At 58.5% G+C, this 23,336-nt stretch overlaps 1 protein-coding gene across 1 annotated transcript; it reads right to left on the reverse strand.

Annotated features, from left to right (window-relative positions):
- Positions 1-16,981: 16,981 nt before the first annotated feature.
- On the reverse strand, positions 16,982-17,698 carry LOC129512137 (palmitoyltransferase ZDHHC3-like). Its single transcript, XM_055329414.1, has one exon. It carries the CDS (start codon positions 17,696-17,698, stop codon positions 16,982-16,984), a length of 717 nt encoding a protein of 238 aa, XP_055185389.1.
- Between the last annotated feature and the right edge of the window lie 5,638 nt (positions 17,699-23,336).

Here is a 23,336-nt window from a genome sequence, read left to right on the forward strand (position 1 = left end):
CCGCCTCGCTGGGGCCTCTTTCTGGAACGTTTCAAGCCCTCCCGGATTGTCCTCATCGTCAGATTAGCAAGTGGGATCCACTTGTTGCTTGAAATTGAGGCAGAGGCTTTTAGACAGACTGACCTGAAACGTCTGGAAGTGCAGCGAAGTAAGCTCTGGAGGAGAGGCGCGAAGGGAGACACACCCCCGGGGGGCTCTCCTGATGTCACAGGTGCAGCCAGTGCTGACGACCCGGGTGCCGCCTCGGTGTGCCCCACCGCTTTGCGGCGTATCCGTAACCCACAGCCGTATGCGGGGACCGTGCAGTCCTGGATCTCGGGGCGGCCGCTCCCGTCTAACACTGTTGATCGACTTATTGATAGGAAAACACATGCCTCATTGGCCAAAGGGGGCCCTTTGGGGAGCGAGGTCCCATTTGTTATTTTGGGGACACAAGGACAAACCGGGACGGAGTTGCCCGTTTATGGAGCATCTACTCTGTCCCAACCTGGCAGCGCACCAGGCCTCGGGGGAGGATTCGACTCTCGCCCATAGCTCAGTGGGGGCCCGACCGGGGGGTGGCCAGACGGCGCCCTCCCTGAGCTTGGTAGCGGGGAGCAGGTGGGGCTCCCTCACCTGCCCTGCAGGGACGTCCTGGATTTGGGATGGCTGCCCCAGGGGCTTCTGGGCAGCAGCAGCACAAGGATGCCGGGCAAACGGAGGAGGTCGTGGGGCTGGAGGGTGAGGCCCAGGCACGGTGTCCAGGTGCCGCCCACGAGGCCTCCTGCCACCGCCAGCAGAACTGCGGTGGCCTGGCCTGGGGCTCATCTCCCGGGCTCGCCCCTTTCGTGGCCGCATCCACCTTGCACACCCCGCCGGGATGCACACCCAAGGCCCCTGCTGCACGGCCACCCCCCAGGATGGCAGTGCCTGTCGCTTAGCGGGATGTCACTGGTTAGAATGCATGAATACGTGGGGACGTCCCTCGAGTCTTCCGCCGCTGCTCCCAGCCTTGTCTCCTGAGCGGCCCTGAAGAACCCAGAGTTTTCCATAAGTCACTGGTACAAGTGTTCACCTATCTCGTGTGCTCCAAACAGCAACCACGATTCTCCACAGAACACACTTTTTGCACAAACACGTGAACTGCGACAGGGTGGGCAAGGGCAAGCATGAGAGGCCCTGGGGTGGGGCAGCCGGGAGCGCGCAAGCCCCCATTGCGGCTGCGGTGACCTTGCTGCAGGCAGAGGTCATGGGGGCTCGTTGACGAGTGTAGACACGGAGACTGGAAAGGGGCTGCATTTCTAGGGTCCTGGTGCCACGTGTGTGGCGACTGGTAACCTATGGGGACAGTTTCTAGCAGCAGCCGGGCAGGTGGGTGGCGGGGGCCGCGCTTCTGGGGCCCCTGGTTCCCAGGCCACGGTTCCAGCGCCCACATCCTGAGTTGACCTGGGCAGTGCCAGGTGGCTGACCTGCCCCCGAACCCCTGGGTCACTCCCGCCCACCCCCAAATGCTGTTCAGGGTCCCCCAGCACCTCAGGACCACGGGCCCCACATCCCGGGACCCTTGGGCAACAGAGACACCGAGCCTTGACCTCCTGCTGCAGCCCCGGGGGAGGGCCAGGAGCCTGCCTTTCCTCCGCCTCCGGAAGCCCCCTGGCCTCTCCACCCAGCCTGGGTGTTGCTTTTGCTCCCGGGGAACCGTGTGCCAGCCGTGGGGCAGGAAGCTTTGGGTTTCATTAGGAAACAAGCCCCCCAGCCTGTGCTCGTGTCCGGACCACCCACCCTGGATTTTGTTGGATGGACAGATGTGGTACCCGCTTCCCGGGCCACTGGCCCTGGCTGGACGCTGCCGACCGGGCCCCTGAAGGGGGACGAGGGGAGGGGGTGGGGGTGTCGTGACCCCCGTGTCAGGGGAATTGGGCTCCAGGAGGGGAGGGGCTGCGCGGTGCGGGGGATGGATCGTTGTCTCTGCTCACAGCCGCCGGAGCTGATAGGGAACCAGGGAGAAAGTCCCCCGGCTGCACCGAGGGGCGCCGAGTGCTTCCTCCTCCAGGAAGCCCGTCCGCCTCAACGTTAACACTCGGCTGGAGGTAAAAAGTGGCCCAAGCATCAGGACAGCGGGGCCCTTGGGTCTGCACCATGGGGGTTCCGCACCATGGGGGCCCTGCACCATGGGGGCCCCGAAGGGCTTCCTCCCCCCGCGTCCCCTGTGCCTGTTACCAGTGGGCAGCTGGTCCCGCCCTCGGGGCAGTCCCCCCGCTTTGCTAAGACTGCCCAGGTCGTCCCCACATTGCAGGCCGGAGGCCGTTGCTCATGGACGGAACAGTCCTTTCAGTGAAACTGGAAAATGCGGCACGTCCTGCCCATGGGGCCAGGGAGGGGCCTGGCGGCGTCGGGGCCACGGCTCCAGGACATCCTGCCGGCAGCCGAGCGGGGATCATCGCTCCTGGAGTCTTGGAAGGTAAGTGAGATCGGGCCGATGACCAAGAAAGAATTCTCGAGGCGTCTTGGGTGCAAAACGGAGGTTTCACGAAAGCCCGGGCCAGGCCGGGGCAGGAAGGACGTCTGCGGGGCTGGCAGGGGTCAGGGTCCACGCCCCCGGCCGGAGGTGAGGAAAGGGACATCGGGAGAGTTTTCCTCCGCTCGGGAGGCCTTGCCGTTGTCCAGGTAAAGGTGGTTTTCCCTCCAGCAAGGTGTCAACATTAGAACAGCTGGAAGCTCCCGGAGGAGTGTCCCTCGTGCCCCACCCCGGGGGTCGTTTGTGGGAACCAGCTGGCCCTGCTCCCCATCAGCCTGGAGGCCACGGGCCCTGTGGACCATGCACAGGACGTCTTCGGTCCCCAGAGCCCCACGGGCATCCGTCCCAGGTCAGTATGGGGGAGCGCCGAGAGGCAGCGGCTCCCGGGCCCTGGGGGCTTCCACGGCCTTCCCTGCGGCTGCCCACCGGCCACTCAGGCACCTGCTCCACGGGGCTGTGGTCGGGACCCCTGGTTCCCAGGCAGCTGCACCCCGAGAGGCTTTGCGCCCCTGACTGTAGGCTGCGGTCTGGCTGGGAGAGTGTGGACTCTGGACTGTGGGGTCCTGGTGAGCTGTGGTGTCCCCGAGGTGTCCCCGAGGCGTCCCCGAGGCTCCCGGGTGGGCTGAGCACGGAGGGCACGGAGGTTCGGGCCCAGGAGCCTGAGCGGGGCCCTGCAGGTCTGGGCTGGCCCAGTGTCCCCTCCCAGCCACCAAGGCCCCGTGGCCCCCGCGGCAGTAGCCCCTCCAGGCCCTCCCCTGGGTTCCCGGAAGTGCCTCCTTCCCACCCGTGGGCTACCGTCTTGGAATCAGCCTCTGCCCAGGAATCAAGGTCTTCTTTAACTGTGGCTCCCAACGAGACGCCGTCTGAAGGCCACGTCGGCCGGGCCCAGAGGATGGTGCCGGGGCCAGCGGGGCACAGAGGCCTGGAGTCCGGGGCGGGGGCAGGGCCCCCCTGCTGCACCTGCAGCCTCGGCCCTGCCTGAACGACCCCAGGCTGCTGGAGTTGCCCGCCCCCCACCACCTCCTGGCCTGTCACTTGGCCCAGCCCTGTGTCCTCTGTGCTAGCCCTGGGCCCCGGGTTTGGCTCAGCTGTTCGCCTACTGCAGACCAACCTTCCTGGGGAGCCCCCCCACCCCCATCACTGTAGGGCCACCCAGGTCTGACGCTGTGGAGACCCACCCAGGCCAAGACCCAAGTCTGCCTCTGGGAGGTGGAGCCCAGACCCCGAAGACTGGGCAGCCCGGGGCCTTCCTTGTGGGAGCCCTAGGACCTTGGTGGTCCCTCCGGCCGTGGGGTGTGGTGAGCCCCCAGGGCACTGAGCCCTGTGCTCCCCCTGCACCATGCGAGGAGCACACGGCCTGGCTCTGGGGCCCAGGGGCCACATGTGAGCTGTGGGCTTTCCTTTGGGGAGAGGGGCTCAGACCCCAGTGTCCACGGGGAGGCCTGGGCAGCTTGCCAGCCCCATGGTCGGGGGGGCCTCGCCTCCCCCCATGTCCTGGTCCCTGGGCCTCCCCTCCCCTTATGTCCTGGTCCCTGGGCCTTGCCTCCCCCCAGGTCCTGGTCCCTGTGAATGAGGACGTGGGGCACCTGTGGACACCAGGGAGCAGCTTCCTCTGGCAGTGGTGCCACCGCCAGGCCTCCCAGCTATGTCCTCTGGGCCCCACACAGAGCAGCCCCGGTGCCCATTGCCTTCCTGGGACCCTGTTGGGGGGGCAGGGCCGCCGCCAGGCTCTGGACGGCTCTGGGAGCCACCATTTTGGGCAGGAATATGGAAAATTTCATTATTTCCATGATGAAAGGAGATTGATTTTTTTCACAGCTTCCGGAGATGCTTATAATTGAGTTTGCTGGCCCCGTGCTTCCAACAGATGCTCGTTTAGAAACCTTTCCCAGTTTTTAGCTGTATTTTTCTCCCCCCCTTTTTTTTTGGTGGGAGAGGAGTTGGAGGCTTGTTTTAATCAAATGTTGCGGAGGAACAGCAGGAACCGTGCCCAGCTGGCGGGAAGCTGCTCTTCCTTTCTGCAGTTGCCTGCACTGGAGGTGCCTCTTGACACCCAACCCTGGGCCACCAGAGCCACTTGCCCCACCATCCAAGGCAGGTGACCTAGCACTGCTGACCCCAAGGCCTGCTAAGCAGCAGCAGTCACCCCGGTGCCCTGATGCCCCTACCCCAGGCGGGGAGCTGGTGGCAGGTGCTGGGTTCTGGCTTTGGTTGCAAGGTGAGGAGTCAAGGGGAGCAGCCTCGAGCCTGAGGACGATTGTCTCTGTGTTCTGATGACACCGCATGTGCAGTGCACAGGTGAGGAGTCTCAGGGCCGGCCCAGCCCCATTGGTTCACAGGTGGGGAGGCCGATGTGGGTTCCGGCTCTGCTCCTGGGCTTTTGGCACCAGGTCTTCTCCAAGTGGAGGAAGAAGAGATGGGCAGACGTGGGGTGGTGGGGAGAGGGGCACAAGTGGCCTGGCGGGGACTTTGGGGTCAGGTCGGCACTCCCTGGAGGGGAGGACTCAGAGGCGCCCCTGGGGACGATGCCTGCAGCTCTGACCACCATGAACCCACCTTGCCACCCCCTTCCTGGGGCGGGGACGGCCCAGGTGCAGAAGCCCCCCTATCCCAGGGGATGGGGTGCAGGGTCCTGGGAGAGGTCCAGGCACAGCCCAGGAGCAGGCCGACCCCCTCCCCACGTGAGGCCTGGCCCTCATTTGCTGGCTCAAAGGGAAAGACCCACTTTGCTCTGGGATCCCAGCCTGAGGGGGGGGTCCCCGTGCTGCGAGAGGGCAAGGGGGTGGGCCAGAGGGGGTGCTGATCTCACGCAACGCCAGCGATTCAGCAGCTCACATGCAGCCAGGAAACAAGCCCCACCCCCGACCCCTGCACAGAGATGCTGATGGTTCAAGAAACGTACAGAGGAGAGAAAAGGGATGAGAATCTCTGATCTGGATGTGAAGAAGGGGCTCTGAGCTGGGCAGAGGGAGCCGCTGAAGACCAGGAGTAAGGCCCACATGGGCCCCACACAGGGGCCAGGGACAGGCTTGCCTGGGGTCTCAGGGCCTCCCTCACTGTGCAAAGGGGACTGAAAGCCCCCCGGCAAGCTAGACAGCCTTGGGGTGGGCTCAGTGGTCAGCGACCACATGCCTGAGACACAGTCGGTGCTCAGTCAGGGGTTTGTTGATAGAATGAACTCAGAAACCCTTGCCTGAATCACGCATGTGTGAGGGGTGGGGTTGGTACTCCCATCCTGTGGGAAGACCATTTAAAGAAGTAAAAATACAAATATCACCTAGATTTCGTAAAAATCCCATGTCCTGGAAGGGGGAATGTTTCTGCAAATTAGGGCACAAGAGGCTGCCATGGAGACAAATCCACCAGGGATGAGTTACTCCGAAGGCAACCGGGAGCATGTGCCCCCACAGTGAGCAATGATAGAACATTCCAAGAGAGCCTTTGAAATGAGTATGTTGAACTTATTAATTAATTAATTAATTAATTAATTTAAATTTTACAATTTTTAAAAAATTTATTTATGATAGTACAGAGAGAGAGAGAAAGAGAGAGAGAGAGGCAGAGACATAGGCAGAGGGAGAAGCAGGCTCCATGCACCGGGAGCCCAACGTGGGATTTGATCTCGGGTCTCCAGGATCGTGCCCTGGGCCAAAGGCAGGAGCTAAACCGCTGCGCCACCCAGGGATCCTTGTTGAACTTATTTATTTATTTATTTATTTATTTATTTATTTATTTATTTATTTATTTATATATATATATTTTTTAATTAATTTATTTATTTATGATAGTCACAGAGAGAGACAGAGAGAGAGGCAGAGACACAGGCGGAGGGAGAAGCAGGCTCCATGCACCGGGAGCCCGACGTGGGATCTGATCCCGGGTCCCCAGGATCGCGCCCTGGGCCAAAGGCAGGCGCCAAACCGCTGCGCCACCCAGGTATCCCTGTTGAACATATTTAAAGAGAAAAAACAATTCAGGAACCAGCAGACAAATCCAGAACACTATGCACAGAGGTGGGAGGTTGTGCGTGGATGCTGGAGAGTCAGGCGGAGATCGCAGAATTCCAGTCTCTGAATGTGAGAACAGACAGGTCAGTGTAGCTGGACTCAGATGAGGAGAAAATGAGTGAGTTTAGAGTGGGATCTGGGAAGTCACTTCCTTCCAATGAAGAGATGTAGAAAGGGAGACACAATAAGCAAGGCTAGCCGCATCGAAGATCCCAGAAGGGGGACAGGAGCCTGGTGCACAGGTGCTGGGACAGGTAATAGGTGGGGGCTTCCAAGACCAAAGAAAGCATTTTCTACTAAAGCAAAATAAGTAAAAGCCAGTACACATCTTGGTCAAGTTGAAATGATGGAACACGAGAGGGTGCGTCCCATATATATATATATATATATATATATATATATATATATATATGGACAGGACGGGCTCCCAGGGACAAACCTGTATAAGGTACCTCCACTGGTCACACTCTTTTTTTCTTTTTCAAGATTTTATTTATTTATTTATGAGAAACACAGAGAGAGGCAGAGACACAGTCAGAGGGAGAAGCAAGCTCCCTGCGGGGAGCCCGATGCGGGACTCGATCCCAGGACCCCGGGATCACACCCTGAACCAAAGGCAGACTCTTAATTACTGAGCCACCCAGGAGGCTCCACTGGTCACACTCTTAGAGGGTAGGACTGAGATTATGGGGTTGGGAGGGAGGGAATGGGGAGCTACTGCTTCAGGGCTGGAGCTTCTGTTTGGGGTGATGAAAAAGTTTAGGAATTAGTGGTAAATGTTGCACAACACTGTGAATGTGATGAGGTCACTGAATTGTACATTTGAAATGGTTAAATTTTATGTGATGTATGCTCCGCCACAAAAAAAAAAACAAAACCCAAACCCAAACCAAACCAAACTCCACAAGGATTCTAATTTGAAGACAGGGTGATACAATCTCAGGCCATATGTGAGGATGAGTGAGCAATTCAAAGTGGCAGCTCCCACAGGAGAGAGGCGGGGTTCACGGGGGAATGAACATTGCCCAGTGAAAGAGCAATCTCATTTTTAGGGGTTCAGACCATCGGGATAAGCCTCACGGGTTCTAATTCCCACACATTTAAATACAGCTCTCACCTGACCCCCTCCACCTCCTTCCCCACCCACAAGCGTGGACATGCGTGGACTAGGATATGACGATTAAAATATGCACATATAAAAATACAGAAATACACAGAAATACTACACTGTACCAGAGGGTAGGACCATTACTTTCAAAATAAAGATAGCTAGATTGAAAGTGACTTCTCATCAACATCAGTGATCGCTGGGGGCAGCGGGATGTCCTCAGCCTGCTCACAGCAAGTCAGCGTCAATCAGGACTTCTATACCCAGCTGAGATACTCAAGGGTGAAGGAAAAGCAACAAGAGTTTTAGACCAAGACCAGAGCTTTGATGTCACTGAAAGAGCTCGGTAGGTCGTGTTTTAGAATGAAATGCCAGAAATGACCACGATTGAGTGAGTCAGTAAAGGTGATGCTATGTCTTGGTGACTGTGGGCTGTGCAGATGGCTGGGTCAGGGGTTTGTGCAGGATTTCTGTGTCTGGCAGATGAAGTACCCAGTATGATCTACCCGAAAACCATTACAAATGCTGGATACAATATATTTACAAGATCTTGTCACCAGGTCATTGAACCACCAGGGAAGTAAGGAGTCCTCAGAGGCCAGAGCTGCAGGGAAGGTGGATGTCCCAGGAGGGGGATGGAGATGAGTCCACCACCTGGACTCTGGTGGCTGGAGCACAGGCCCTGATGAGGAAGAGAGAATCCAGGAGGAGATCTGGGATGCAAGTGTTTATGTGGAAATGTGTGTGCGATTTTTACTAGAGCTGGCATTGCAGATCAATGGGGAAAGAAGAGGCTGTTCAATAAGAGAAGCTGGAGAAATTGGTTAAAATCTAAAAGAAGAAAGAAAAAGAATCCTTACCTCACTCCATACATAAAAATCAATTCCAGGTAGATTAAGGGCTTAATGGTAATAAAAGAACACACTATGACCACGGACTAAGGAGTAATTTCCTAAACAAAACCCCAGAAGTACAAACATAGAGGGAAAACTTGATGAATTCTGTTGCATTAAAATTCATGGAGACGGCATAAATAAATGGAACACAGAGGCCACCAGCAGAGAGGAATCATTCGTGATGCATTCAGCAGACAAAAGATTAGTGTTCAGAATGTGTAACTGGCTCCTACAAATCAGTAAGAAACAAATCAGATAAAAATGGAAAAAAAATTAACGGAAAAAATTCAAGATAAAAATGAGTGAGGAATTTGAATCTGCCAGAGGAACAGGACCGGCCAGGGGAGAAGCTCCCAGTATTCAGCTGAGTGCAAATTAAAACTAGAAACGTTAGAGATATTTCACCAACCTGTCCACAGTCTGACAAGGACCAGTATTGGGGAGGATGTTGGGAAGCTGGTCTGGTCACGTTGCAGAGCCCCGAAGTGGGATGAGCTTTGTCGGCAACGTTTGTCCCTGAAAGTGGTCCTAGCAACTTCCCATTGCTGCCAACACGGGAAAGGACAGAATGTGTGCATGTTGGGTGGCAGGGGTCCCCCTTGCCTGTCCCTGGGGATCATCACCTGGACGCTGGTGCACCTGCAGGAAGCCCCAGAGAAGCTCCCACACTGGGGTTGGGTGTGTGTGTGTGTGGGAGGGGGCACGTACACAACAATGGTAGTTTTTGAAATTCTGCAGCCCAAGTCCTAGCCTGGAGGACTGGGTAAACCAGTTGTGATACATTTGGATGGTGGAATAGCATACGGCCTCGAGTGAGCGAACCACAGAAACGTGCATCAGCAGGAGTGCACCCAGGACCTCAGCGAGGTCCGTCTACACCGAGCTGGTGGGCAATCCAAGCAGCACGTCACTCAGCGGTCCTTGCAGGTGTGACTTAAAGAACCAGGGGATGGGATGGGGCACCCGGGCAGCTCAGTGGGTTAAGCATCGGATTCGGCTCAGGTCGTGATCTCGGGGTCATGAGATCGAACCCCATGTTGGCCTTTGTGCATAGACAGAAGTTCGGGATTCTCTCTCTCTCTCTCTCTGCCCCTCCCTCTGTGACCACACTTTTTTTCTCTCTCTCAAATTAATATAAATAAATAAAAATAAATAAATAAACACGATAATACAAAAATCAGGGGATGGGAAACACAAAATTCAAGATGGCACTTCACCCAGGGGTAGAAGAGGATGGGGGAGGGCCTCACAGGGGGCTTCAGAAATTCTGTTTTATTTTTAAGCCTGGGCGGTAGATATTCAGGTGTTCATTTGTATTTACTATTTGTATCTTACCTGTAATCTAAACAGTCTTTTTATCTGCTGAGTAATAACAGAATGATATGAACCTCAATCTCATACCTTGGTCAGCTAGCTCTTGCTGCATAACAAATAAGCCTCAAATTAGGGGCTCAAACAGCCATTTACCCAGCTCGGGGTGCACTGCACCGGCTGTGGTGGCTGGACTCAGTGGACTGGTTCTTCTGACCTCAGCCCTACGTGCTCGTGCGACGCTGGTCAGGGGTCAGTGGCCTGGGGGGTGGGCTCATCTGGGGGCACAGGCTGGGGACCCACAGTGGTGCTTCCACCTCGTCTGTCGGCCACGCAGTCACGAGCTGGCCCTGATTCATGGGTTGGGGAGCAGGGCCCACTTCCTGGGGACGGCTGCAGAGAACCCGAGCATTTGTCCCCTCCCACGTGCCTGGAGCCAGCAGCCCGCAGGACGCACCTGGGTCTCTCCACGTGTACCTTTCTGGAAAGGGACCCCCGGACTCCCCTGCCCCCTGCAGGGTCCACATGGGTCATCAGGCCCAGGGGCACCTTGGCGACCAGCTCAGGGGACCCTCTGGGTCTGTGGGAGGCCCCCGCTGGGCCCTCCTCTGAGCTCTCCGGGGCCGGTGTGGACACTGTGGCCATCGGCTCGCCATTACCCACGTGCCTTTACGACCTTCCCGATGTGGCGCCCCCCCCCCCCCCGACGTTTGGCTGCTCCGACTCAGCTTCCAGCTGCACAGCCTGGAGACTCTCCCCCTTCGCCGTGTCCCCATCCCACTCCCGTGGGCTCGGTAGTGAGGACCCGGTGAGCCTCAGGTTTGTCCTCCGCCAGCCCTGGTGCAGCTCTGTCTCCTTGCGTCTCTCTGTCTCTGTGTCTCTCTGCACACTCTCTTGCCCGAAGACCCCAGGGTCGCAGGTTTTCATTTTTTAAACCCTGAAGCTGCCGGAACAGGTTGAGATTCCTGAAGTCGTGCAGGCGGCCGGGGGGAACCAGACAGCCCCGGCCTGGGACGCAGACAGGAGGCCACACGGCGGGGACGACACCGGCCCCCACTGGCTCCCCTGCCCTGCGCTCACCCTTGGGTCTGACGCCGCTGCTCAGAGAAGGTGTCCTGTCGTGACCTCGGGACGCTGACCCTGGGGACGCCGACCTTCGGGACTCCGACCCTCGGGACTCCGACAGAGATAGAAATTTAAGAAATCACACAGCAGGGGAGGGCTGGGTAGCTCAGCAGTGGGGATGCCAACCCCAGGACTCCGACCTTGCGCCGGCCACAGGCCTCCTGGGTTTCATGAAGCAAAGCAAGGGGACCGGGTGGCTGTGCCTTGACTTTCCCGGGTCTCCACCCCCACGGCGCCACTGCTGCAGGTCAGCGTGGAGGACAGCCGGGCGCTTGGCTGCCGAGCCCCGTCCCAGGGGAGCCCGCGCTGGCCCGTGGGATGCCAGCCTCGGTGGGGCGTCCCGAGTGGGTTCCGGTCCTGCTGCTGTGCCCAGGGCCCTGGAGCCGGCCCTCCACAGCCCCCGCCGCTGGCAGCACCGCCCGACCTTGACCCGCTGGTGCGCGGATCAAGGAAGGGCTGCGCTCTCCCGGCTCCTGCGGCAACATGTCTGTGGAAATGCCACCGTCACCCCCCTTCAAATAGATGTTCGTCAGGCAGCCCGGGGGGCTCAGTGGTTTAATGCCGCCTTCAGCTCAGGGCGTGACCCCGGGGTCCCGGGATCGAGTCCCACATCGGGCTCCCTGCATGGGGCCTTCTTCTCCCTCTGCCTGTGTCTCTGCCTCTCTCTCCTCTGTGTGTGTGTGTGTGTGTGTGTGTCTCTCATGAATAAATAAATAAAATTAAAAGAAAATAAGCGTTCATCTTTCCTGGTGACCGGAGGGTTTAGAGACGGCGTTCAGTGCGTTGTCGCAGAGCCGAGGATGCTCCCCGAGCCGTGTGTACACGGGGCTCCGATGCGGCCTTGGCTCTGACACGAGGGACCAGCCACCCCTGCCGTCCCCCCAGGGGCCTCTGGGTCCCGGCTTCCCCAGCTTCACGGGACCTGGGGGACAGTCCCCGGGCCATTGGTGCTGCTGCCTCAGTTCCCTCGGGAAAGCAGTCGTTTCGCCGGGGATTAAACAGCTTCTTGGGTTTGCTTGCGCGGCTCCTGGACACGGCGCGCCCTCGAGGCAGAGTCTGGGGCTACGTGGCTGTCCCTCAAGCCTCCTGCTGGCTCTCCGAAGATGCCACCTCATTAATTATCGTTTTTAAGTTCCATATGCTGCTTCGATTCCCTCAGGGAAGCACGTCGCTCGCATGTTAGAGAGAATCCAGTTGGGATATTCTGGGCCCAACCTCTGCCCAGGATGGTGATGTTCTCCCAACACGGGGGCCGCTCCAGTCCCGGTTCCTGGGAGCCCGCCCCGTATGTGGGGTTTTATTTTGAATCGAATCAGGTTTACGGCGGGGCTGGGAAGGTACAGCGGGGCGTTCCTGCCTGGGCCTGGGATCCGCCTTTCCTCAGCTGCTGACTCCTGCACACCAGGCATGGCTGCTGGGCCCGGGGCCGCCAGGGGTCATGGTCAGGTGTGCTCCCGCTGGCCCTGCCCCATGGGTTCCAGGGTCCTCAGCATCTGCTCCACACGCCCCGGCTGCACGGAGCTCGGCACCCGTCCTCCTGCTTCGGGGAGGTCACATCCGGTCTCAGAGCCCTTGACTTCAGCTGCCACAGTTTGCATTCCGTCCCGGGGACCCCCACCCTCACCGGCTCCTTCTCATCAAGCTTTTTGATCTGCCCCCATCTTGGTCCACTTGGGCCACAAAGACGTGAATGACCCAGGTTCTGGAGGCTGGAGGGTGGGCAGGGCTGGTTTCTGGGGAGCTCTGGTCTTCCCCGGGCTGCACACGGCCGCCCGCCCTGTGCCGCGGGTGGAGATGGAGCTCCAGGCTCCCCCTCCTCCTTGTGGGGACCCTGGGGCCGTAGGATCACAGCCACCTTGGGACCTCATTTAACCTGAATTAGTTCCCCAAAAGCCTCATCTCCTGAATATAGTCACACTGGGGATCAGGGTCTCAACACAGGAAGTTTGAGGAGACACAGTTCAGTCTGTACCAAATACAGCAAAGCTCTCGGGGTCCTCTCGTGCCGCCCACCCTCCAGCACCCTGAGAGTCATCCTCTGTCCCCCTGAAGCCAGTCCCACCCCCATCCCAAACCACCGGTGTATTTTCTGTTCCTACAGTTTTGCCTTCTCCAGACGCCGTGTACATGGGGCTGCACGACCTGGAGCCTCAGAAAACCGCCCGTGAGGTCCGCCTGCTGCCGTGCGACTGTGACTCGTCCCTGTACGGGGCAGCGGTGCCCGCTGTGGGGAGGGACCGCACCCAGGTTGTCCAGGTTCCTGCTGAAGGACGTCGGGCGGCCTCTGGGTCTGGGCGATCAGGCCGGGGCTGCTGTGAGCTTCGGGTGCGGGTTTTTTGCAGAAGCGTTTTCAGTTCTCCTGAGCAAATACGAGGAGCAGGATGTCTGGGTGGATGGTGAGCGCCCAGAAGGGGTCTTCCTGTGTCCCGGCCAGTGAGCTGGCGGTCCCACCAGAGACGGGCCCTGTTTCATGTGCCGAAAATTGGGCTGCAGACCAAGCTTGGCTCCTCTTCAGCTTATTTCTTCACTGCAGGTGCTACTGTCTTTGCTCACCCTGGACCCCCAGCCTGCTTTCCCAACCAGAATGGCTGGGAGTTCTCGTGCCCCACATGGGGGATGACAGGTCACAGGTGGGGACTGGGCTCTCAGGAAGGCCCTGGGGTGCGGAGGACGTAGTGGTGGGGTGGGGAGGGCCCAGCTGTCCTGTGTCCTCCATGGTTCTCCAGGGAGGACCCCGATGCTGCTGTTAAAGTGAAGGTCGTGGTGCTGGGGCAGCAGGCGATGGGCCACTGCTGGGACTGATCCCATTGGGGGTGGACGGTGGGGTGTCTGGACGGTGGGGTGTCTGGACGCTGGTGAGCTCCTGGGGCCTCCACCCGGGCACTGGGGTGTAGGGGCTCCCTAGTGGTTGCAGGGAGTCTAGTCTCAGGCTCATAAATCCTTTCTGCCAAGAGCCTCCTGGAGAATCAGCCTCGGAGTCAGAGATGATGTCACCCTTTCTTCCCGCATCCACTGGGATGTGTCCTGGGGCCACTCTGCCTCTGGACAGGCTGGCATCTCCAATCCAGGAGGCGGTCATCTCCCCTTCCCTGAGTCTGGGTCCCCAGGTGAAGGGACACCCCTCCAGGGTGGAGAGAGGGCTGGGGGTTGTAGGAACCCCTCCCTCGGGGATGCCAGCCATCCTGTCCTGTGGCATCCAGCGATGCTGTCGCGTTCTGCTTTGGCGTGGGCACCTGCTGTGTCGGGGGAAGGCTGGAGGGCTTGGTGACATTGGGCTGGTCTGCCCGCCGCCTTCTGGAGGTCACAGAATCAGCCACGGTTTGGCTGAATCCGAGCGCCTTCTTCCTTCCGCAGCATGAGTGGACTGAGGGAGGTATCCCCTCCACTAAGGTCTGTGATGGCTCCAGCGAGGGTCTTAGCCTCTCCTGCCCCCAGGCCACCCCCTTCCTCTGCACATGCAGTCTGCCACCAGGCTCAGCTGATTGGAAACTGACCAAGTCACCCCGTCTGTCCACTCACCCACCTGGGTCCACAGCTGTCACCTCTGGCCTCGGTGGGGGAGCTGCTCCTGGACCGGGAAGACCCCTGCACCTGCTGGGCCAGGGTCCTCAGAAATAAATGTCGAAATGGTGAGCAAAGGCCTCTCCCTTCAGAAAACCTCTACTCCGTTATCCAACACGCTCTGAACATTCTGACAGTGTGATAGGGCAAGAGAAAGAAATAAAAGACAGACGTGTTGGAAATAAAAGCATAAAGCTGTCATTATTTTCAGATGACATGATGTCTCCATAGAGAATCCCAAGAAATCTACAAAAACAAAAAATAAAACAAAACCCAAACTAGGACAAATCAGCGAGTTCAGCGAGGTGGGAGGATTCAAGATGAACATATATTCTAGAAACAAACATGGAGAGACTGAGATAAAACACGCAGCACCACTTATGAGTGATCCAGAGAGAATGAAATACTTAGGCATAAATCAATGAGGCATGATCCACACGATAAACATCACAAAACGCCGGTGAGAGAGACAAGAAGTGACTGAAATGAAGGCAGAGACATACCATGTCCATGGATGGGAAGCCTCACAAGGGAGATGTCAGTCATTCTCCAGACGGTCTACAGGTTTATTGCCGTGCCTCTCAATATCTCAGCAAGGTTTTCTTTGTCGACATAGACGAGCTATTTCTAAAGTTTATGTGGGAAGACTCGGTACCTAGAATTGATAAAACAACCTTGAAAAAGTGGGAAAACCCATTCTACTGCATCTTATGGCCATAGTAATCAAGACAGTGATTATCTGTTGAGGAAAGAGACATAGATCTGAGCTCAGAAACAGACCCACATCAATATGCCTGGTGGATTCTGAGAACCACGCAGAAGCAGTTCAATGGAGGAAGCATAGCCACTCGGTAGGTGGGCGCCGCCACACGACTGGGCGCCCAAGCACGACCTGCCCTCACACCCTGTACAAAATAAACTCAAAGTGGATCAGAGGTTTAAATATAAAACGTAAACGTTGACCTGATAAACGGGGTCTTATCAAGGTGAGAAAGCTCTGTTCTGTGAGTGAACCTGTGAAGAGGATGGGAAGTCAGTGACAGCCCTGGGAGGAAGGGTCTGCAAACCACCTGTGTGACAGAGGGCAGAGAGATAGAAAATACGGAGATGCCCCAAACTCAACATTACAGACCATCTAAACAGAAAGTGGGTGGGAGACTTGGACATTCCCTGAAATGGAGGTTCAAGGGCAAATAAGCACATGAAAAGGTGCTCAGCATCCTTGGCCATTTGGAAAATGCAAATGGAAGCCACACTGAAATCTCAACACAGGCCAATCAGAACGGCTAAAATAGCAAAGACGAAACCTGCACTCGTGTTTCATAACAGTTTTATTTACAGTAGCCGAGAAGTGGAGACAACCCAAATGTCCTTCGGGATGGGAGGGCGGCAAATGGCTAAACTGTGGGCATCATGGAACAAGTAGGAACGACCTCTTGACACAGGCAACAATTTAGGTGGATCTCAAGGGAACTGTGTTGATGAGAAAAGGCGATCTTGGAGGATATATTGACATGTCGTGTGATCCCACTGCAAAAGCATTCTGGACGTGATGAAATCGGATGGAGAACACACCAGTCACTGCTGGGGTGACGGAGGGAGCTGCATGTATCTGTGTGTTGACGGTGGTGGTGCATACACAAACCTACATGTGCAATAAACTTACCCTGCCCCCCCGCCCCTGAGCGAGTCCATGTGAAACCTGGGAACACAGAATGAGCTTAGTGGGCTGTATCAATGTGGACTCCTGGCTGGGATGCTGTCCTGCAGTTATGGCTCACGTCGGTGCTGGGGAAACCTGCCCCGGGGTACACGGGACGTCTATCAGTTCTCACATGTGAATGTGAATCTACGATTATCTCAAAAAGTTAAAGAGGAAACCAAACCTAGATGGTTTGGCTAGTGAGATCCACCACACGTTCAGGCAAAAGTCAGCTCGTTCAGAACATGGGAAAGCAGCCGCAGGGTGCCCATTCTACACGGCTAGTGTGATCTGGGGCAAATGACAAACAGATTAGGCTAAGGAAGGAATAAAAATCTACAGGTGCATGTCACCGATGAGCATACACACAGAAATCCGAGATAACAGAAAATAATCCACCCCGATGGAGCTGGGTCCCAGGATGCTCGGTGCTGCACGGCAGGCGAGGCCAGGGCCATTTGCAGGTACCACACCTAAGGCAGACGGCCAGTGATTCACGACACGAATTCATAGACGGTGTGGATTTAATTGTTTCCCACACAAAAGCATTGCAGGGCGACGGAAGGACAGCATACTTCACCTTCCTATGGGGAAGGGTCTGGCCTTATGAACTTTCTAGAACTCTTGGCTGCGGGACCCCACTCTCTGCTCCGAAGAGAGCTGTCGAGCTGGTCTTGTGTGTGGACAGGACCCAAGGTGACCTCGTGTGTAAACTTGCCCCTGAACACCTGCTGGACACCCCGTAGGTGGTGGCTGAGCTCCTGGGGCAGAGTCTCAGACCACTCCGTGGTGCCCCGGTGCCGGCTGAGGTTTGGGGGAGGCAAAGGGGCTGATCCAGGCCAGCGAGGGGCCGTGGCCCAGGACGGCCTTCAGGTTCATCCACTTGGACCTGCGGCCCTGTCCCGTCCTCTCCCTTTGCAGCTGCTCAATCCTGGTTTGGTCGGTGCAGATGGCATGCATCTGGGTGGCGAACATCATGGAGACGAAGAGGAAGCCCTTGAGGGACACCAGGAGGAGGAAGATGAGCGAGGGGTGCGGCGTCAGGGTGCTGTGGGAGTCCCACTCGCGGCGCAAGTAGCTGCGCAGGGCAGGGACGCCCAGCAGCAGCAGCAGGTGCAGCGGGCGAGCGCGGTGTAGAGCGTGAACAGCAGGAAAGTTCTTCTGGTTGTCCTCGCCCACGCAGTTGTTCACCCAGGGGCAGTGGTGGTGCATCCTGCGCACGCAGCGCGGGCACACCAGGCAGTGGTACGTGCGCGGGGGTGGCGGGCAGCTGCAGCTCGGGGCGCGGCGCCCGGGGGGGCCAGCGTCGCAGAGCCCGGGTCGGTGAGCATGGCCCGCGCGTGGGCCGCCAGCGCCAGGAAGGCCAGCAGGTGGAAGAGCGCGCCGTGCACCAGGCCGTAGGCGGCCCGGGCCGGGAGCAGCAGCGCCCCGCACCAGCGCCCACGTGCCCGCCGCGCACGCCATTCCCAGGACGTCGCACACGAACCACATGCGGCGCGTCCACCCAAGGCCCCGAGCACAGGCAGATGCACCGGCATCGCCCCTGGGCCAGGGGGGGGGGGCTGCACCTGCGCGCACACCTCCGGCTCCTGATGCTCTGGGCGCGTGGCCGCCGGCCCCCGGGTTCTAGAATGTGCTGCACCCCGCAGTTTGTGAGCGCAGAAAGGGGAGCCCCGCCAGCCCCTTCCCGCAGGCGCCGCTTCCTTCTGGGGACGCGCTGGGCCTCCAGGAAGAGCTGGGCTGGCGGAGAATCTGGAGGAGCAGGCGGGCACGGCAGAGCGTCCGTGTGTGAGTGTGCAGGGCACGCGGGCAGCGCTCACGGCTCCGACAGCACAGGCGTTCAGCGCCCCTCGTCACATGCAGACACGGAGGCGCAGGGAAGTTAGATACGCGCGGGTGGTGAGTGACTGGCAGGATGCCACCTGCTGGGGCGGGGCCACCTGCTGGGTCGGGACCAGCTGCAGGGGCCACCTGCGGGGCGGGGTGGGGCGGGGCCACCCACTTGGGCGGGGCCACCTGCTGGAGCAGAACCAGGAGGGGTCTCAGTGCTGCCGGGGATGGGTGTGGGGCAGGGGTCAGGGCAGGTGTGGGGCAGGTGTGGGGTGGGTGCGGGTGGGGGTGTGGGTGCGGGTGTGGGGCGGGCGTCTGCTCTCAGCCCTGCTCTGCTGCATACATGGAGGCCTGAGGGCAGCAGGGCAGCGAGGGCAGGGGCAGCGGGCAGCGGGCAGCACTCAGCAGCCTGGAGCAATGATGGGAGACTTGGAATGAGAGGCGTTGAGGCTGCGACGCCGCGCTCTGGAGCTGGTCTAGGGAGCGGGTCCTGGATAAAGTCCATGCACGCAGAGCCCAGCTCTTAGGGTCCCAAACACTGACTGCACAAGAGTGTGCGGGGTGGGCGTGTGACACAGCCTCAGAGCACAGCACGAGGACAGGGGTGAGGTTGAGCCGCTGCTGCTGACTGTGAGCTGCGATGACCATGTCCCTGGCCTTGGGGAGAGTGCACTGCCGGCTGCATTAATGGGAGCATATCCTGTGGAGTGGTGGAGGGGATGGCACCCCATGTGTGTACCACCAGGAGGAGCATCCCCGGTGTGAGGGGCCTGCAGGGAAGGTCTGGGGAGCTGGGGAGGGAGGAGGAGCACCCCCGGTGTGAGGGGCCTGCAGGGAACGTCTGGGGAGCTGGGGAGCTGAGGGTCGCTGGGGGGGGCAGCCCCCGTGGCCGTCGTCTCTGCTGGAGGCACAAGTGGGCTTGCTTGCTGTAGCTGCAGGGGTGGAGTCAGACCAAGGGGAAGGATGCAGGAGGGACCTGAGCTCGGGACGATGGTCTCTGGGGCAGAATCTGCGAGGCGGGAGGTGAGGTGGGGGCTGTTTGGACAGCACCTGGGGGCCCAGGGCGCAGGGCATGCTGGGGGGGCCTGCCTACCTGCCCTGGGGGTGGTTATGTGTCTCTTCGTTTGTTTTTACTTATTTTATTTTTAAAATTTAGATTCAGTTAGCCAACATAGGTGCGCACTTAGGCTCAGATGCAGTGATGCATCGGCCGCACTTAAGCCCCGGTGCTCATCCCACCACGTGCCCTCCTCAGGGCCTCTGTGACCCCGTCCCTCCCAGCGACCCTCAGCTTGTTTCCCAGGAGTCTCCCACGGTTTGTGTCCCTCTCTGATTTTCCCCACCCGGTCCCCCTCTTCCCTTGGGGTCCCTTCCACTATTCCTTATAGTCCCTGTGTGAGTGACACCATCTGAGGATCGTCCTTGTCCCGTGGACGTACATCACTCAGATCACAGCCTCCGGTTCCCTCCTCATCGGTGTAAGTGGTGGGAGCTCCCGACAGTGAGGACTATTCCGTTGTGTATGAATCCCATGGTTCATCTGGTTTTAAATTGATAGATTCACCGTCTTAGAGCAGCCTTGGCCATGGTCAGGTTAGGCAGCAGGTGAGGGAGTTCCTGTCCTCCCCCTGCCCCCAGCCCCCTTGACCATCCCCACCCTCACCGATGCTCACCTGTTACGACCCACGGACCCGCAGGGACACGTCCCAGTCACTCACACCACCGTCTGTGCCAGGGCTTGCTCCTGTGGGTCTGGACGGAGGTGTAATGGGTGGAGCCAGGGTGATGGCCTCACTTGGAGCAGCCTCCGGCCGGGGACTCCTCGTGCCCCAGTTCCTCCCTCCCGCCCCCAGGTCCTGGCCCACGGGTCCCTTCCCTGGCTCCGTGGTCCTGCCCTTTCCAGAAAGGCGTCTGGTTGGGATCGGCCATCCGTAGCCTTTGCCCATGGCTTCTCTAGCTCGGGGACATGTGGGCAGGGTCCCCCCACCTTCTCACGGCTCCATGTTGGTTCCGTTTTGTGACTAAGAGCCTGACCCTGAAAACCTGAAGCTCCATCCCGAGCAGTCCTGCGTGGCTGAGGCGAGAGTGTGGGTGGACCTGAGTGGGGTGGGAGTGGGAGGCTGCTGCAAGGAGGGGGCGGGAGGGTCCCGAGTGGACATGGAGTATGTCCCGGGAAGGTCGTGGGTCTGGTGGTGCTCGTGAGATCCGGGGAGTCTGTGCACTGACCACGTGTCCTGTGACCAAGCCAAGCTCCTGTGCGCCAGGTGCCGGGGCGGACGGGGGGCTGGGCCCCGAGTTCTCCGAGTGGGCCCTGCCCAGTGGCTCTGGGTGTGCACCGTCACTTGGTGCAGGGGGCATGTCTGCAAAAGGGGGAGTTAAAGATGATCCTGGGGCTCTGAGTGGGGGGGGTCCCAGGCAACCTGGGACCCAGGTGCAGGGGCCGCATGGGGGGAGGGCGTGTGCTGTGGACGCTGCCGCTCGGGGAGGACGGGCCCCCATGTGGTCTTCAGTCTGCATCTCGGGTGGGAGACGAGCCCCCAGGGCAGGGGGATGAAGGTCTGAGCTCTGGCTGAAGGCCCCGGCATCCTGCGGGGGCGCCAGAGAGGCTGTGGGTCCGGCCGCCCCACACGCACGTCTCCTTCGCTCTCATGAGCTCAGCTGGGTGGAGACACAGCTTTGGATCCTCATGCTTTGCACTGGGTTCTGGGGACGGTGCCTGTTTCCCTGTCCCGAGCCGCCGCACTTCCTTTCCTGTACTCAAATAAGGGGCACAGGGAATTGTCGGGAAAATTGCCGTGAGTGCGAACCAGATGAAAGGCACGTGGACGTCACCCTCCGGGGACGCCCACCACGGACACGCAGGTGCTCCACGCGCTCTCAGCAATGCCTGTTTCTAGATGGGTCCCACCTATGGGTTACAGGGGTGAGGGCACCAACACGCCGTTCCAGGGGACGCCTCTGTGAGCACATGGCTCCCCGTGACCCCAGGGGTGGGCAGGGGGGTCGTCTGTGCAGACGCGGTAATGGGGCCGATGGACATCAGGTGGCTTCTCATGGGCGAGAGGCTGGGGAGAAGCACCTGGCGGGTCGGGCACCACGGGGGGAGCTGGGGTCCCCCGTGAGCGGAGGCATCAGATGTCCACCAGTGCCCCGTCCGTGCTCCTGTCCCAACACTGCAGGGGTTGTGCCCGGGGCCCCACCTCATGGTGCGAGGGCACCGCTGTCCTGCAGGTGTGCACAGTGCATGCTTGTCACACATTATTTTCATAAAACCGGATGCTTTCTGCAGGTTCTGTGTTCATATTGGCGTGGCTGCCTCGTCCTGGGTTTCACGGGGCCACGTCATAGCCAAGATGCAGGCTGTTGCGAACTCCTACTCGCCCTGATCCTGGTGACCTCCCGGCTGGGTGGTCTACGGCTTCCTCCCACAGAGGGTCCCGTAGAGAGTCTGTGCCCGTTTGTCCCCGTCCGGTGGCGCAGCAGCAGTCGCGCCCTCCCAGCTCCGCACCAATGCCCGCACTCCTGGTGCGTTTCCTCCTCCGTCTGGGCCGACTGGCTGGTAGGTGAGGGCGGCCTGGGATCCCGGTTCGCTTACTTATTTTCGACAGAGGTACGGAAATGGCCCAGTCGGGGCCGTCGTGTTGGGCATCTTACTGCATTTTTACTTTTCTAGGTCTCTTTGACTCAAACAGCGAGTGCTCGAGCCCCTTCATGACCTCAGGAACTAGCGGAGGGCACCTCATCCCGCCTTCCTTCCCCAGAGCTTAGGGAACAACTAGCCTAAAGATAATAAAACGGAGCCCCCGCCCTGGGCGTCATGCGCAGAGGCACGGCCACCCGGCCACCCGGCCACCCGGAGGCACCTGCAACACCCGCGGTCTCTCCCTCCGCCCCCAGCCTGCGCTGTCCTTGGCGGCCTGCCCTCCGCGCTCTCCCAGGACCCTGGTCTTGGATGCGCCTGGGTGCAGGAGCGGCCGCGGTGGGAGGGCCCTTGGGGCTTTGCTCCCGAGGCTGTTTCTGCTGAGCTGGCAGCCGGGTGCATGTCGTCCCCCAGGCCTCACATTCCTCCCGGTCCAGGCCAGAGCGCCCACTATGTCCCACGTCCGTGTGGCCGTCCAGCTGTCCTGTTCCCGCCCGTGTGATGTGAGAGGGGTGGGGTCTGTGTGTGCGTGCGACCCCGGCGCCGGGCTACCAGGGCTGTGCAGGATGGGGGTCTTGGGGCCCTGCTGGGGCAGATGGCCATCTCTGCTGGGGGTCCCTCCCCTCAAGCCACCAGCCCCCCAGAAGTTGGGCCAGAACAACTGGGGCCCCGGGCTGAATGCAGGGTGAGACCTGGGTCATCTATGGGGCTGGTTGGGCCTGTCACCACCTGCTGGCCACAGAGGATGGAGCAGTGGCCCAGGATGGTCTTCCGGGCTGGGCTTCCTGAGCCCCAGAGCAGTCTCCTGCCCCCAAGACCCACGTGAGCCTTGGAGGCTCACACAAACCCGCCTCCAACCCAGAGAATGTCCTGGATTCCCTTACAGAACATCCTGGGTGGGGAGGGGGCTGTTTAAAATGCGGTGGATGCCTCACAAGAACCCCTCATGGCTTTTTTAAAAAAGTAGATTCCATGCCCAACGTGAGGCTTTAACTCATGACACTGAGATCATGAGTCACATACTCCACTAATTGAGCCGGGTGCTTCCCTCATGACTTTTTGAAACATTTTCTTTAAATTGTAAAATGTAGGGGCACTTGCGTGGCTCAGTTAGTTAAATGTCCGACTCTTGATTTTGGCTCAGGTTTTAATCTCATGGTCCTAGGATTGAGCCTCGAGTTGGGCTCTGTGCTCAGTAGCAAGTCTCCTTGAGATTCTCTCTCCCCCCCTCTCTCTTTGCCCCTCCTAAAACACTCACTCTCTTTCTAAAATAAATAAATTAATCTTTTAACAATAAATTGTGAAATGTAACATAACTCTAAAAAAGTACATACTTAAAAAATTTCTCTTATTTTAGTGTCAGCTTATTTTTTTATTTTTTCTGCCTTATTGACTTATAATTGACAAATAAAATTATTAGATATTTAAAGTATATCACGATGATTTAATATATGTGTTAAATATATTATGAGCCTTATGAACAAATCTCCCCAACTAGTTAATAGCACATCCATCACTATTTCTACCCACTCATCCATCTATCCATCCTTTCATCAACTACTCATCCAGTTGCCCATCCATCCATCCATCCATCCATCCACCCACCTATCCATCCATCTACCCATCCATCTGTCTGTCCATCCACCTATCCATCGATCA

This window comes from Nyctereutes procyonoides, unplaced genomic scaffold (assembly GCF_905146905.1).
Source record: "Nyctereutes procyonoides isolate TBG_1078 unplaced genomic scaffold, NYPRO_anot_genome, whole genome shotgun sequence".
In the NCBI taxonomy this organism is placed as follows: Eukaryota; Metazoa; Chordata; class Mammalia; order Carnivora; family Canidae; genus Nyctereutes; species Nyctereutes procyonoides.